This window comes from Pinus tabuliformis, chromosome 3_1 (genome assembly GCF_031772625.1).
Source record: "Pinus tabuliformis cultivar Carrire ecotype Pingquan chromosome 3_1, CPIR1, whole genome shotgun sequence".
Taxonomy (NCBI): Eukaryota; Viridiplantae; Streptophyta; class Pinopsida; order Pinales; family Pinaceae; genus Pinus; species Pinus tabuliformis.
Window position 1 is genome coordinate 438,833,749 of NC_142301.1, and position 17,509 is coordinate 438,851,257.

General features: G+C 39.9%; 1 protein-coding gene across 2 annotated transcripts in view; it reads right to left on the reverse strand.

The window, feature by feature from the left end:
* Positions 1-1,636: 1,636 nt before the first annotated feature.
* The window catches only part of LOC149187643 (putative CoA ligase CCL12), a 278,936-nt gene continuing 263,063 nt past the window's right edge, over positions 1,637-17,509 (reverse strand). For both annotated transcript variants that reach the window (XM_089411419.1, XM_089411418.1), the window contains 3 exons: positions 3,786-3,884; positions 2,258-2,464; positions 1,637-2,095 (listed from right to left, as the gene is read on the reverse strand). In XM_089411419.1, coding sequence (XP_089267545.1) covers positions 1,979-2,095; positions 2,258-2,464; positions 3,786-3,884 — 423 coding nt within the window. In that variant the 3' untranslated portion in view covers positions 1,637-1,978. The remainder of the gene's footprint in view (positions 2,096-2,257; positions 2,465-3,785; positions 3,885-17,509) is intronic.

Genomic DNA, 17,509 nt, shown 5'->3' on the forward strand with positions numbered 1-17,509 from the left:
GTCAATTGAAAGATCTAAAAGATAAGTAGAGATTTTTGGGTTTTCCCCTCTAGAGGAGGGGTTTTGGCCCTGGCTTGCAGCCTATATATTGCATCACTGTTTTTACTGTTTTGGTAGTTGTTTGATGTATTGCACATTGGAATAATAAAGATCAAATCTAATAAGTAAAAAGGTAACCCAAACAATTATCAAGTTAAGGAAATTAACATAGACATTGCCCTATTGAATTCTCAACAAGATCCAAGGTTAAAATGAATCTAAATTGGTTTATATTAAACTGCAAGTTGTTATACAATTCTTTCAATGTTGAATATTTTTTTTTTTAAATTACAACTATATAAAAATAAATAATAACATTGTAATACTTTATTTTTGAGACCTTGTTTGCTATTTTTAATTGTTGTAAATAGAATCTCATGATACTAAAATAAATTTTGATTTTTGTTTTTTATCTACTTAATTTCAAATAACATGAATGCAACAACTAAATTTTTGAATAAGAGTTGAATTAATATTTGTATCTATAAACCCACTTGTACTCTTATTATTATTTTCAACTAATATTTATTTATTTATTTAATGTAATATTTTCTAATTTAATACTAACACTTACGTAACATCATTTCCCTATACTAAGTTGTATTATCATCATGCTCTCACGGTGTTATCACTGAGCTAAAAAAGAGTTGGGCTGTGTTAGCCTTCAACCCAACATAACTATTTCAAACCAGTCTTCAAACCACTTTGACTGGAAGTTAGCTCTTCCAATCTGAAAGGGCTCTCTCAAAACACTTATCAAGTTCACTTTAATCAACTCAAACTACTACAAATGATGAACTCTGATTTATTTTTATGTGGTTTTACAGGTGAAAGAAAATGTGATGGCACGAGAGTCATTAGAATTAATTACTATAATATAATAATCATTAAATTAAGATAAACTTAATGTAATATATTACAATAGGCTAAGATGTTGTAAGTTTATGGAAAATAAAATTATTTTATAGCTAGGAACTCTTGTTGTCAGTCCAAATGATAGTCTAGGTTAACATAGAGTTATATCATCATGCAAATCATGCAATGGTAAGTCTTTTGGTTTCTGTTTCTTTTTTGTTTTCCCCTTGATCATGTGGCAGTAAGTTAGTGAGAGCATAACTCCAAGAAATTGGAGCTATATCGCTATGCAAATCATGCAACGTTGAGTTTTTAGTTTTTTTTTAGGATCATGTGGCAGTAAGTGTGAGCATACCTCCAGGAAATTGACGAGGGATACCATCTGCCCCAATCTACAAAGATACCATCTAAATTCCACGGTAAGAGGTGACTTTCATCAATTGCATTATCATCAAGCACTTTTCGCAAAATTGTTGCTCTTATATGCTGAATATTTTCTCACACACACCTAGTTAACAACTGCACCTGCTCTGCAACCATTCTTCCAGTGGCTTTCTTGGAATTATGTTAGGAAATTGCTAAGATATAATTTATTAAATGGATAGTCATACATGTCCAACCCAGGATAAACAGTTAGAAAGCCAATGAACTTCTAACATTCAAAACACACTGCTCAATGTATTTCATGCATAAATTTGGTAAGCATAACACATCATCATTGCAACATTCCACCTTGACAACATTTAATGACAATAATTCTTAATTTATGAGACTTTCTTGTCAGATAGCCTTCCAACCAACTCCTTCATATGCGCCTTTGCTGAGATTCAAGTTGTAAGATACCCATAAACAGGCCTTTCTCGTGATACATATGCTTTGGCAAAACAATGGCAAGCTTGCAGATGTAAACAGGCATGCTAATGCTTTCAAAAGCCAATGGTGTTCTGGGGAAACAGCGAAGCTTCTAGAAAATAAGTAATGCCAACTTTTAAACTTGAATGCGATAAAGTCCAAGTGTTCACTATAAATTTTATTTGAATGCAAATCAAAGAAACAATAGGAAGCACAGGAACATTTGTTCCAATCACAACTTGCTTCTGGGAATAGATAATTCCTGCTTAAGCCGATCTCGTAAAACTCTTCTCATTATTTTGTTTGATGTTGTACGAGGGAAGTCCGAGACAACTTTGACAAAGCTCACCTACACATCAATTATAAAGAAATATGACGGGCATGAAATCTATCAAAAAAGAAATTTATCAACAAGAACTTCTAATATCAAACTTCTATGATAGGTAAGCTTTCCAGTATACTAGATGCATAAAATTTCTAAATTCAAAGAAATGAGGTGATTAAAGTTCACCTTAAACAAAGGATTCAGGTTAGTTTGAATAGCTTTTGAGAAGGATACTTTCAGTGTATCCACACTTATCTCTGGCCCGGTTGTCAGAACTGCCACTATAGCAAGTTGCTCTGGGCCGCCTCCTGGAGATGGTATGCTGATGGCAGCAGTTTCTGATATCTGTTCATGAGCTCTGTTGCAAACCCGTTCAATCTCAATTGCACTTGTCTGTAAAATATCAATCATTTACCAAATATCAAACATTTTACTGTTGCACATAACAATATCCAGCCTGCTTGAAACTAAATTGGCTTAGATCCATCTTAAGCAGGGATCTATCAAGCACCCAGGGTATCAAATCTCTCAAGGTGTAAACTTCTTTTACAATGAAAAATTTGAAGAATTTTTTTACAATGAAAAATATGAAGAAATCCCAGGTTAAGATGTGATGTATCTAAGCTGATTTTTTCTACATATGTGTGTGAATACCAACTCCATGATAAGCATGGAAGGAATTACACATCTCCTTTATTCTGAGCAACACACTATTACAATTACACATCTCCTTTAGTCTGAGCAACACACTAATACAATTACACATCTCCTTCATTTTGACCAATACACTAATAAAATATTTTAACCATAATGTTTTATTTTTAATTGCTTTATATAATATATACATAATTGGCATTGAAATATTTTATTTATGGTCCACATTGAAATGCTTTTTTTATTAATATATTTTTAAATACATCTGTCCCTCACACTGAAAAGTATATTTAATATTGTTCTATCTATCTAGTTGATATTGAAATATTTTCTTTACGGTTAATCTATATATATATATATATATTTGTTATCATGGATATTCAAATATTTTATTTAAAGTCAATAATAAAATACTTTTAAAAATTTGGAAAGTGAAAATATAAGATTTTCCTTTACTTTCAATTATTTTATCTTTATATATAAAATTATATTATTTAACATGTACATTGAAATTGAAATATTTTATTTGCCATATATATATTAAAACCACATGAGAAGGAATGACACATCTCCTGCCTATTGGATTGTAATATCAATAATATTTTTAATTAAAACGAACCAATATATATGTTTATTTTTGTTTTATGCAGACATTGTTTATTTTTGTTTTATACTATAGCAGCTATTATTTTTTATTTAGTGAATATTTTATTTTTATTTTAAAAGGGACATGTGTCAACTCCTGGAGCACAGAAGTAATTACACATTTTTGTGCTCACACTGAGCTGTGCTGTAGAATGAATCTGAGCTCAGAGATAAGACTAAAGCTAAAATGAAAATCCTTCTGAAATTGAATTTTGAAACTCATTTTAATGTCTAATCCTGAATCAGAAGCTATAGAACCAGCTAAAAACAAAAATCATGTTTAGTGTTTACTGGTAAGAAGAAGAAAGAAATTATATTGATATCCAAATTAGGGCAGTCCTCGAAAATACACTTCGCTACAGTTGCAATGCGGGAGAACAAAAAAAATGTAGAATAGTATAAAGTATAGAAAAACCTTGATACCACCCAGATTCATCGTATCATCAGATCGACCATGTGCCTTGTAGTATCCTCCTGCTATTCGCTCAAGCATATCACCATGCCTTCTTAGCCGCTACCAACAAAAGATTCCATATTAAAAAGAGATGTATCGAAAGGGAAGATAAATTAATGTGCAGGCCTATCATTCAATATAACTAGGTTGTGCAACATATAAGTTAGTGTCTGCGTCTAATAGAAAATAGAGATTGTAAAAGAACATCACCTCTGGAGATGACTGGCATAGGAAGCAGAGAGAGGAACAATGCTTAAGTGTTACAAAAGAGGATGAAAGCTAGTGTATTGGTGACAGCAATTTTTAATGTGACCATAGAGCCTGACAGCTTTTTTTCAAGGTAAAAATACCAGTTAAAATAGCCAATTATAATCTTTCCACCCATATAAATAATCACGAGAGAATGCGAATCCTATTTCCAAATGTCTCATATATCTTCAAGTTAATGAACAACGCTGTTGGCCATCTCTTTCTCATGCAGTTTTACAGCGAAGTTCCTGATTTATAATTGCTCTTTTACCCCTTAAATGTGTAGCCCCAGGAAATTTTCACCATGTTTGTTTATCTTTTGGTGTTGTTAAATCATCTGAGTTAATAAGTTAATTCCCATTAGTTGAGCCCAGGGAGAAGCTCATATTATTCACAAAAGGGAAATGTTCAGGGCAAGCAAGCATTTTTTAAGGGAGCATATGGCCAGAAGTGCATAGTTCGATAGCAGATAGCTTATGGAGTTTGGAAGTGGTGGAAGTGAGGCAGAGGAGTGGATGTTGACAGTATAATGAGGACCAGCTTAGTGGAAAGAGTATACAGAGGGCCAGCATAGTCGAAGTTGAGAATATACATACAGATAATCTTTTATTATCCCTTATGGATATTTGTCTTGTAAGTGGCCTGTCTGCATCTTGCATGAAAGCGTTCTTTCCAGTCACTATAGTTTGCAAGGGCCAAATTAAGTGTCAAGACATATGATGGCCTTTTGACTGTGGGAGAAATAGATTAAGCATCTCCTGTCATCTGTCATTTCTCATATTATTGACCCATGAAGGTTGTTTTCCAATGTGCTCTGAACAATAAATACCGATAAATGTGGTGTTACCTACGCAAGCACCTTTGAGAGATGAGCATCAACAAAAGTATATAAAGAGACTTCAATAGATTACAGAATATCAATAGTAAAGTCATCTGCATCTCTATGAAACATAAACAACTGCCCCCACCCTTTCATTTTGAATAATGACATTGTAAGCGAGCACAGGAACTTGAAGAAGATCCGTAATTCTGGATGGCTACCCACAAACCTATATCTCACAGAGAGGACCTAGACAAGATGGAAATTTCAAAATTGATTGTGGATTCTATCTGAGGTCTCCATAATGGACATGTCTCGGTCATTTTCCTAAGCATGGACAACTGCATCCACCCAATTGTCAATATTTGTCTTGTTCAAATGCAACTACAGTAAAATGCAATTAACCACCAGTACAAATTCATGATATTATTAGTATGGGATCTACCTTTTACCCCTTATAAATGCATGGTTCATCTCACATTTTCATGGGCCTTTCTTCTCTCACTGGCACAGCATAAGACCCTTGGAGTTCAATGGAAATCACAGGTTATCGGAAGAAACTTAAAGCAATGTGGAAAAAGTCGAATGGGAATAAATCGGCAGGGGTCCGAAAATTGAAAAAGTAGTAAAATTTAAGAGAAAATTGAAAAAATCGGCAAAAACTCAGCGATAATAATATTCATTTTTTAATTCTTTGTTTAGCATCTAAAGTATCCACAACATCAGATAAATACATTGCCACATAAATATGAAAAGAAAGCTATTATATAATGTTGAATTTTCTAAGTCTATCCGTTAGAAAATTAATTTGTATTCTGCTGGTTTATTTCTTCTACTTGTAAATTCTGAACAAGTTATTTAAAACATTTAAATACTGAGATAAACACAATACAGTGACAAAATCTACAAATATTCCACTGAAAGAAAACAAACACACAAGTGACACCGTTATTTTTGGACAAATGTCCCCGAAACATCCCAATGCAGGAAAACCGATGCAACTATTCTGAGGGTTTATTATTATGTAGTATTTCCTTGAGTACAATTGGGTGGCTAACTGGCTCACCCAACAGAGAAAAATACATGGCAGCAATACCACTCTATTCGGAGACAAGTATTCATAAACCTTGTCCCACGAAACTCTCTCAGGTGACTCTGAAGCTCAGAGCTGGCCCTTCTGGCCTCTGCGTCAGCCTCCTGCTACACTGCGTCAGCACCAGGACCCTTTGCGTCAACCCTTTGAGTGATGCAGAAGCATCCGAATGAAGAGGTGACAGCTGGGAAATATTTTTGTTTCTGTTTTATTTTGTTTCATTTAAAATTAACGCTGACTCAGCCATTGTTAGTTCTTAAATTAGGCAAACAGATTAAGTTAGGATTAGTTAAGAACTATTTGAAGAAACTGTTGAGCAATTGTTTCATAACTGAGGAACAATTAGGAGAGCAGGCCATAGAGAGAGACAGAGTCTTAATATGCATCCGTTTATTTGTTATGTAAAAAGATAAATTCAAATCAATATAATTGTGTGTTTCGAATGATTGAATGATGAATTCACTGTGAACCAGAGCTTCTGTACCATATATATATGTGCAGGTGAATTCGGCGAATACAAATAGGAGAGCGAATACACAAAGAGGAAAGAGTGAGAACGAGGCGGAGGATCATGATGGATCGTTGAATCCATTCGAAGGAAGAACCAAAGAAATGCTTGAAGCATTTGTGATTAAAGAATCACAGAGTTTAAGCTCAGGAGAGAAGAATTGCACAGCGAAAGGAAGAACCTTTGAAGAAATCCCAAAACCACAAAAGAACTGAAGAAAAGGCGAAAAAACCCAAGTGAAGAGAAGGTCGAAAAAACGAAGTATCGTTGGATCGTAGCCGTTGGATCTTTATCATCAACAACTAGGATTAAATCGCATCGGCGAAATCCTTTTGAAGTTATCGGAACCGGGCTTTGGGCAGTTGCGATGAGCGATCACCGATTGATCGAGGACCGTTGGATCAGAACCGGATCAACAGTCGCGATCTAATTGCAAATCGGAAGTCGGAGGTGTCAAGGGACAGCGGCCATAGAATTGTGATGTTGCGACAGCCGATATGCCGATCGCCGAAGAAGCGCTGATCGGGATCGGAGGAAAGTAATGTGACATGCGATGAGCGGACTCGATAAGTTATATGGGTGCTGTTTATAATATTTGGAATCTGATATTGTGTTATCGCATATCGGAAGCGATAGAGCCTGTGTTAAGGAACCCCGTAGAGACCCGATTGCGATTGCGATAAAGTGTAGCTTCGATAGTTGTGCAGAGCCCGCGTTAAAAGCGGAAAAGGCATGTTTATAGCGTATTTCTATTGTAAAAGATATATAATAGAAATAGCGCAAATATGAAGGATTTATGCGTAAGTCCAAAATTCCATAGTTATAAAGTGGGGTTTGTTTCATATGCGGCTTAAAGATTGCGTAAGGTTAAGGGTTGTGTTATAAAGTTCTAATAACACTAATTGTTCAAGGCTGGGTTTTTTTAGTGAATCATTCCGCAGAGACTAGTTAAAGGGGCCGTAGCCATTAAGGTTTGAATATTGGTGCACGCAGGTATTTGATGGCATCATTTTGGTATCAGAGCAGGTTTTCCTTCTCTTAGTAAAGATGGAGGTAGGAAGAAGGGGTCGAGGAAGAGCTGTCAGAAGAGCAGCAAATGAAGAGTTACGAGAAGAGATTAGAAATTTAACTGCACGTTTGGCAGCAGTGGAAGCAGGAAGGCGTAGAGATCCGGAAGGTGGGGATGACAGTGAGGAGGAAAACATAGCCACGATAGATGGGTCAGATGACGAAGGACCCGAAATTAAGCTATTGAGGTCAGTTTTGTTGGCTAGCAGCAAGCCAAGATCGGAGCTCTCTAATTATGATGGCAGTTTGTCCACAGAGGCCTTGTTAGACTGGATAAGTGAATTAGATAAATATTTTGAATATGAAGAAATCAGCGAAGACAAGAGGGTTAGGTTTGTTGTCACCAAATTGAAGGGACATGCAGCATTGTGGTGGGATAGTGTACAGGCAGAAAGGAGGAGATTAAACAAACCCTTGATTAAAAAATGGGACAGGATGGTTGCGAAAATGAAGAGCAAGTTTTTGCCTAAAGATTATCAAATTTCCCTTTACAGACAAGTACAGAACCTGAAGCAGAGAATGATGACTGTGAAGGAATATACTGAAGAATTTTATAAAATTAATCTGAGAGCTGGTTATGTAGAAGATATCCCTGAGAAAACAGCAAGGTTTGTGAATGGTCTACAGATGGAGATCCTAGACGAAATTAGCATTATTTCCCCTAAGACCATGGAGGAAGCTTATCAGAGTGCTTTGAAGGCGGAGGAAAAGATTGCTAGGAAACAAAATGCCAGAAGAGGACATGGTTCTGGTAGAGGTCGAGGACAAACCTTTGGCAGAGGTAGGACTGCCAACAGCAATGAAGAAGGTAGTAGTTCGAAGACTTCGGGACAGAGTGAAAGGGAAGGTAACACCAGAGGAGGAAGGCCATACCAGCGAGGAAGAGGTAATGGCAGAGGCAGAGGAAATGCCTATCAGTGTTACAAGTGTCACAAGTGGGGACACAGGTCCTTTGAATGTCCTGAAAATGAACAAACTAGGCAGAGGGGAGCATATGTTGCTCAGCCCGATGAAGCGGAGGCACCACCACAGGAGGTGGAAAATATGCCAGAAACCGGGGAAGCCTTGGTGTTGAACAAGGTATTATTAAAACCAGCTAAGGAAGTAGCTGATCAGACACAGAGGAAAGCATTGTTCCGGACTGTATGTAAGTCACACAAAAAATGCTATAAATTGATTATTGACAGCGGGAGCACTGATAATTTGGTAGCTACGGAGATGGTGGAGAAACTAGGTTTGAAGAGAGCAAAACACCCAACTCCATACAGGGTGTCGTGGTTGCAGAAGGGACACCAATTGTTAGTTGATGAACAATGCGAGGTAGATTTTCAGATAGGCAAGTACAAGGATAAGGTAACTTGCAACATAATGTCGATGGACGTGTGCCATATTCTGTTGGGCAGACCATGGCAGTACGATAGGAAGGTAGTCCATGACGGAGTGGAAAATTGTTACAGATTTGTTAAAGATGGGATTAAGCATACCTTGGTACCCATGAAGGAAGAGGAGACAGTAGAAACAAGTGGAACGAAAGCATTGCTGCTAGGAGGAAAGGAGTTTCTGCGACGGATTGAGGAGAGTGAATTGGGTTATGCAGTTGTGAGAAGACCAAGGGCAGTGTTAGTACACACCAACCTTACTGATTTACCTATGGAAATACAGAACATGCTGCAAGAATTTAGTGATATTGTGGTAGACGATCTACCAGACAAATTACCACCAAAGCGGAGCATTAGTCACCATATTGATTTTATTCCAGGAGCGAGTTTGCCAAACAAGGCTGCCTACCAGATGAGTCCAAAGGATAATGAAGAAATCCGAAAGCAGGTGCAGGAATTGTTGGACAAAGGACTGATTTGGGAGAGTTTAAGCCCTTGTGCAGTTCTGACTGTTTTAGCTCCCAAGAAAGGAGGTGAGTGGAGAATGTGCATGGATTCCCGAGCCATTAACAAGATCACCATTAGGTACAAATTCCCTTTACCTCGGATGGATGATATGATGGATTGTTTGAGTGGAGCAGCGTACTTTTCAAAGATAGACCTGAAAAGCGGCTACCACCAAATCAGAATTCGAGAAGGTGACGAGTGGAAGACAACTTTCAAGACTAATGAAGGCTTGTACGAATGGCTGGTTATGCCATTTGGGTTAAGCAATGCCCCTAGCACGTTCATGCGGTTGATGAACGAGATGCTCAAGGAATTCATTGGAAAATTTGTGATTGTGTATCTGGATGATATACTTATATTCAACAAGACGAAGGAAGAACATTTTCGACACATGAGGTATGTATTGGAAAAATTGCAACAGAATAAATTACTGATAAATTTGAAGAAATGTTTTTTTTCAAGAAAGAGTTAATTTATTTGGGATTTGTGATTTCTGAGAATGAAATAAAAATGGATCCGAAAAAAGTTGCAGCCATAGTTAGCTGGCCATCTCCCAAAAGTTTGTTTGAGGTACGGAGTTTTCATGGATTGGCGAGTTTTTATCGAAAATTTATTAAAAATTTCAGTGGGATTTGTGCACCCATGCTGGACACCATTAAGAAGACAAATCAGCCTTTCCATTGGACAGAGATGGCAGAGAAGAGCTTTTAGTTACTCAAAAGGAAGATTACCGAAAAACCGATTTTGAGGTTACCAAATTTTAACAAACTTTTCCAGGTTTGTTGTGATGCTAGTGGGACAGCCATTGGTGCAGTACTCAGTCAAGAGGACAAGCCAGTAGCCTATTTCAGTGAGAAACTAAATGAAAGTAGGCAGAAATACACGTCTTATGACAAGGAATTTTATGCAGTGGTTCGAGCACTAAAGCATTGGAGACATTATCTATTGGCCAATGAATTTGTCTTATTTTTAGACAATTCTGCGTTGCAGTATATTATGCAGTAGCATAAGATGAACCATAAACATGCGAAGTGGGTGGAGTACTTGCAGATTTTTACGTTTGTGCTGAAACATATGAGCGATCAAGCCAATAAACTGGCAAATGCGTTAAGCAGGAGGAATCTGATCCTACAGGAAAGTACCATACAAGTATTAGGATTTGAACATCTTAAAGACTTGTATGAGGCAGATGTAGATTTTAAGGAAGCTTATGAAGCTTGCCAAAATCCATTGTTGAGAGATAACAGTTCATGGCTGGACTATAATATGCAGGAAGGATTGCTGTTCAAAGGAGGGCAGTTGTGTATTCCGGAATGTTCTATGAGAGAGAACTTAATCCAGGAAAAGCATAATGGAGGTTTAGCCGGGCATTTTGGCATAGACAAGACCTTGGATCAGTTGAGCCACTTTTACTATTGGCTGAAGATGCGCAGAGATGTACAAAGGTTTGTAACTAGATGCAAAGTGTGTCAGCTTGCAAAGGGACATAGCCAAAACATAGGGTTGTATACACCCTTACCCATTCTGAACAGACCATGGGACTCAGTCAGTTTAGACTTTGTCTTAGGTCTGCCAAAGACACAATGAGGATTTGATTCCATCATGGTGGTGGTGGATCGTTTCACCAAAATGGCACATTTCATTCCATGTAGGAAAACCAGTGACGCCACACATATAGCACATTTGTTCTTTACCGAGATAGTCAGATTACATGGCTTGCCAAAGTCTATTATTTCAGATCGAGATGTTAAATTTACAGGACATTTTTGGCGAACCTTATGGAAGAAATTAGACACCAAACTAAACCTCAGTTCAACTTCTCATCCACAGACCGATGGCCAAACCGAAGTGGTGAACTAAAGTCTGGGAAATTTATTGAGGAGTTTGGATGGAGAAAATTCTCGACAGTGGGATCGTGTGCTTGCACAAGAGGAATTTGATTATAACGATTTGCCCAACCGAAGCACGGGCAGTAGTCCTTTCCAGATCCTATACGGAATGCACCCACGTGAAGTACATGAGTTACGGGATTTGGGATAGTTGGAACGCAGGAGTGCGGATGGTGAAGATTTTGTAGAGGAAATCAACGATCTTCATGAACAGGTGAAATTAAAATTATAGAATAGAAACCAAAGATACAAGCAGAAGGCAGATTTGAAAAGGTGGGAGGTACAATTCAACGTAGGAGACATGGTATTAGCACACCTACACAAGGAGAGGTTTCCTAAAGGCGAATACAACAAGTTGAAATGGAAAAAAATTGGGCCTTGCAGGATTCTTCGGAAGTTTTCTGCGAATGCTTACGAACTGCAGTTACCCCCAGGTATTGGAATTTCACCCATTTTCAATGTGGCAGATCTGTATCCCTACATTGTGGCAGATGACGAAGACAGTTTGGAAAGACGAACACAGGACACCCAGAAAGAGAATGATTCGTGGATTAAACAAATGCCCCCAGCAAAGCCTCTAGAGATTGAACAGATCCTAGATACCCAGGTGGCTAGACGGACTCGACGGAAGGAATATTTGCAGTACCTAGTCAAGTGGAAGGGTCATCCTATTGAAGATAGTTCTTGGTTAGATGCTGGCCAGATTCAAAGCGCTGGGTACTCTATTGAAGAGCTCATGGATAGGAGCCATGAATTTAATTTACCTCGGGAGCCTGATGCAGGAGCATCCGAATGAAGAGGCGACAACTGGGAAATATTTTTGTTTCTGTTTTATTTTGTTTCATTTAAAATTAAGGCTGACTCAGCCATTGTTAGTTCTTAAATTAGGCAAACAGATTAAGTTAGGATTAGTTAAGAACTGTTTGAAGAAACTGTTGAGCAACTGTTTCATAACTGAGGAACAGTTCCTCGAACTGTAAAAGAAACTGTTAATGATGTATTGAAAAGGAAACAAGAAAGAAGAGTAGAGAGTTAGTCGAATTAGAGTATGGTTGTAAGCCTATGGGCAGAATGTAAAAGAAGCCACTGGTATTAGGAGAGCAGGCCATAGAGAGAGACAGAGTCTTAATATGCATCCTTTGTTTATTTGTTATGTGCAAAGATAAATTCAAATCAATATAATTGTGTGTTTCGAATGATTGAATGATGAATTCACTGTGAACCAGAGCTTCTGTACCATATATATATGTGCAGGTGAATTCGGCGAACACAAAGAGGAGAGCAAATACACAGAGAGGAAAGAGTGAGAATGAGGCGGAGGATCATGATGGATTGTTGAATCCATTCGAAGGAAGAACCAAAGAAATGCTTGAAGCATTCGTGATTAAAGAATCACAGAGTTTAAGCTTAGGAGAGAAGAATTGCACAGCGGAACAGCGAAAGGAAGAACCTTTGAAGAAATCCCAAAACCACAAAAGAACTGAAGAAAAGGCAAAAAAACCCAAGTGAAGAGAAGGGCGAAAGAACGAAGTATTGTTGGACCGTAGCCGTTGGATCTTTATGATCAACGACCAGGATTAAATCGCATCGACGAATTCCTTTTGAACTTATCGGAGCCGGGCTTTGGGCAGTTGCGATGAGCGATCGCCGATTGATCGAGGACCATTGGATTGGAACCAAATCAACGGTCGCGATCTAATCGCAAATCGGAAGTCGGAGGTGTCAAGGGACAGCGGCCATAGAATTGTGATGTTGCGACGGCTGATACGCCGATCGTCGATGAAGTGCTGATCGGGATTGGAGGAAAGTAATGCGACATGCGATGAGCGGACCCGATAAGTTATATGGGCGCTGTTAATAATATTTGGAATCCGATATTGTGTTATCGCATATCGGATGCGATAGAGCCTGTGTTAATGAACCTCGCAAAGACCCGATTGCGATTGCGATAAAGTGTAGCCTCGATAGTTGTGTAGAGCCTGCGTTAAAAGCGGAAAAGGCATGTTTATAGCGTATTTCTATTATAAAAGATATATAATAGAAATAGCGCAAATATGAAGGATTTATGCATAAGTCCAACATTCCATAGTTATAAAGTGGGGTTTGTTTCATATGCAGCTTAAGGATTGCGTAAGGTTAAGGGTTGTGTTATAAAGTTCCGATAACACTAATTGTTCAAGGCTGGGTTATTGTAGTGAATCATTTCGCAGAGACTAGTTAAAGGGGCTGTAGCCATTAAGGTTTGAAGATTGGTGCACGCAGGTATTTGACGACATCACTAAGGTACTGCGCAACCTCTGGGACCCTCTGTGTCACTCCCTCTGCCTTCTGCGTGGATGACGCAGTCCCTCTCGGCTTTGCGTTGTCTTTGCATGGCCTGCTCTGGCTGCTTCTCTTGCTCTCTGCTTCTGCGCTGGTCTCTTGGCTCTGTCTCTGCCGCTCTGTCCAGTACTCACTGCCTCTCGCTGCTGATCACTGATTCAACTTTGCTTAGCAACCCCGCTCTAGCAAAATGAATGACTGATCACTCTGGTGTATTGTCCAACTGACCCTCAAGCCTCCTTTTATACTTTTCCTGTTGGTCCTTCAATGACCGAGATTAATCTCTAACCAACGGGTAAGATTAGATTTGGCTTGATCCATGACTTTTGGAACCTTCTAACCCAGTTTTATATTAATACCCATTAATATTTTATTTTTCCTAAGTTTAGACTTAGGAATTCCATTAAAAATATTAATTATTTTAATATCTCCCAAACTGGGTACAATCTATCCAAACATTTCTGGGTGTTGGAGATCTCAAGTGCTTTAGCCTCTCCACCAATTTTCATGACTAGAGCACATTCGATGCTACCCCAAATCAACTCCCTCTTAGCGAGGACTGTGCTCTAGTAATACTCCACACTGAGCATCACTCTGATTATCTGGCACCGGTACTTGTGTTGATGCTAGGCCTCCCTGCCCAACATCCTCTGTACTGCTGCATCTGTACAGCATCTCCCTCTGCATCCGTTCTGCTGTTGGTCCATCCTCCCAACACTGCATCCCCCTCTCATCATGCTGCATCGTGCTACTGCATACTGCTACTGCACTGCAACTCAGTTACTGAGAAGTAAGTAACCGATCCACCCAACTTCTGACATCTCTGTTAGGCTAGAAACACTCCTGATGTTGAAGCTCCCTCTGCCACTAACACGTGCTCCCTCTACTGACCTCTGCGTTGCTGCAACAACTCCTTGCATCTCACATCGTTGCAAACCTCTCTGTGCCATTCTGCATTGTTGCAACACTCTCCGTGCCTCTCGCACTATTGTAGCTTGCTAGCCTCGTACTGCCTGGGGACTCCTGCACTGTAGCACTCTCCACCGTTTCATTCGCCCGTCTCTACCTGCATCCACCAGTCCTGCTACTCCTCTTCGGGGCTCCCGTAGCAAGGTATAATCCAAGAGGTTGGGTACCTCAAGGATCCTGCCCCTCATTGCCTATAGTCTTCCTGACTACAGCTCGATGTCTCCCCACTTCTTCTCTAGTGGCACATGAGCACTCATGGCACAATCGTCATCCTCCTCAACTTCTTTCTTTGCCTTCGTTGGCACTGCCTTCGAGTCAGAAGCCTCTCCCTTGTTCTTCTTCCTCGGACATTGGTTTGCATAGTGGCACAGTTCCCCACAGTGGAAGCACTTGACCTTGGAGAGGTCCTTCTTCCTCTTCTCCTGCTTTCTCGCAGATGCCAAAGCTGCATCCTCTTCCTCTTCCTTCTTGATCCAGACTCCTTTGCTGCTACTTCCCGTCTTGGTCAGCCGTCTGATCTCCTCTTGGCGAAGAGTCGCCCACAATTCTTCCCAATCTGGAAGACTCGCCCTGCCTAGTATGCTCTGGACAAATGTCTCCCACTCCTCGGAGATTGCGTTTAGTGCAATCCTCACCATCAACTCTTGATTCGACGTGGCCCCTATGGAAGTCAGTTGGTCCCGGATCTCCTTCAACTGACCAAGGAAGAGATCTATCTTCTCTTCCTTTTGCATCTGGTATGACCTTAGCTGATTCTCTAGTAACATCTTCCTCTGCACGGAAGTATGCTAGTACAATGTCTTGAAGGTGTTCCACATCTCCTTTGCCTTTTCCTTCTCGGCAATATGTTGGACCACATGATCCTTGACCCCATCAAGGATGATGCATTTTTCCTTGGCCATTGCCTCCTCGTACTTTTCATTAGCGACCGGGTCAACTGGGATAGCCATTACCCTTGATGCGATGTCTGTCTAGAATGGACAGGATCTTGGCCTTCCAGACCACAAAGTTCGACGCTCCGTCCAGCCTATCTTGATCCCTCAGCACATTCACGACCATCTCTCTACTCTTCTCTGTCGACTCCTCCGAGTCTCTCTACTTCTCGCTTGGAAGTTCTTGGTTCGACTCCTGCTGAGTCTCTCTACTTCCCGTCTAGAAGTTCTCGGTTCGACTCCTCTGAGTCTCTCTACTTCCCATCTGAAAGTTCTCTTTTGGACTCCCTCTGAGTCTCGATTTCCCTCCTGGAAATCCTTCTGCCAACCGTCAAGTTGCCCCTCTCCAATCGTCTGTGCAATTGCAACACTGATCTAGATTCCTTGGCTAGAAATCCACCTCGACAGCAACTCCCTCTACCTTGGTTTTGCTCTGTTAGGTACTGTTCTAACCACAGTACCCCACCAGCTTCGCTCCCGCAAATTGCCCACAGCTTCCTTCGCCCCAACAACTGAAGGATTGAGCCTCTTGGCTCTGCGCAATCCTGACATCGGCAAAACAACTCCCTTAGCCAACTGCGTCAGCCCTCCTGGCCTCTCTCTAGCTCGGACTAATGACGCAGTCCCTCTACGTCAACCCTTCCTCTGTCGCTTTTTGCAAGGATCAACTCTGTCACTCGGGACAGCTGAATCTGCTGCAAATGCTCTGCTTAGCTGATGCCTTCAGCTTTCCTGTGATCTGCAACCACGCTCTAATACCATGTTGAATTTTCTAAGTCTATCCGTTAGAAAATTAATCTGTATTCTGCTGGTTTATTTCTTCTACTTGTAAATTCTGAACAAGTTATTTAAAACATTTAAATACTGAAATAAACATAATACAATCACAACATCTACAAATAATTAGTTGAAGAAAAACAAACACATAAGTGATGCCATTATTTTTGGACAAATGTCCCTAGAAAAACCCAATGCGGGAAAACCGATGCAGCTATTCTGAGGGTTTATTATTATGCAGTATTTCCTTGAGTACAACTGGGTGCCTAACTGGCTCACCCGACAGAGAAAAATACACAGCAACAATACCTCTCTATTCGGAAACAGGTATTCAGAAAACCTGTCCCACGAAACCCTCTCCGGCGACTCTGAAGCTTAGCGCTGGCCCTTCTGGCCTTTGTGTCAGCCTCCTGCTGCACTGCATCAACCCCAGGACCCTCTGCGTCAGCCCTCTGAGGCACTGTGCAACCTTTGGGACCCTCTGCGTCACTCCCTCTGCCTTCTGCGTGGATGACGCAGTCCCTCTGGGCTCTGTGTGGCCTGCTCTGGCTGTTGCTCTCGCTCTCTGCTTCTGCGTTGGTCTCTTGGCACTGTCTCTGCCTCTCTATCCAGTACTCACTGCCCCTCGCTGCTGATCACTGATTCAACTTTGCTTAGCAACTCCTCTCTAGCAAAATGAATAACTGATCACTCTGGTATATTCTCCAACTTACCCTCAAGCCTCCTCTTATACTTTTCCTGTTGGTCCTTCAACGACCGAGATTAAATCTCTAATCAACGGTTAAGAATAGATTTGACTTGATCCATGACTTTTGGAACCTTCTGACCCAGTTTTATATTAATACCCATTAATATTTTATTTTTCCTAAGTTTAGACTTAGGAACTCTATTAAAAATATTAATTATTTTAATATCTCCCAAACTGGGTACAATTTGTCCAAACCATTTCTAGGTCTTGGAGATCTCATGTGCTTTAACCTCTCCACCAATTTTCATGGCTAGGGCACATCCGACGCCACCCGAAATCAACATGTAAGATGTACAAGAACTTAAGAAGACTAGTGCTACATCACATATCAACAGTGAATCATGTACTCATGTTCAAGAGTCAAAATATCAACAAAAATATAATAAATGTATATCATCGTCATGAGTCATCTACATGTCATAAA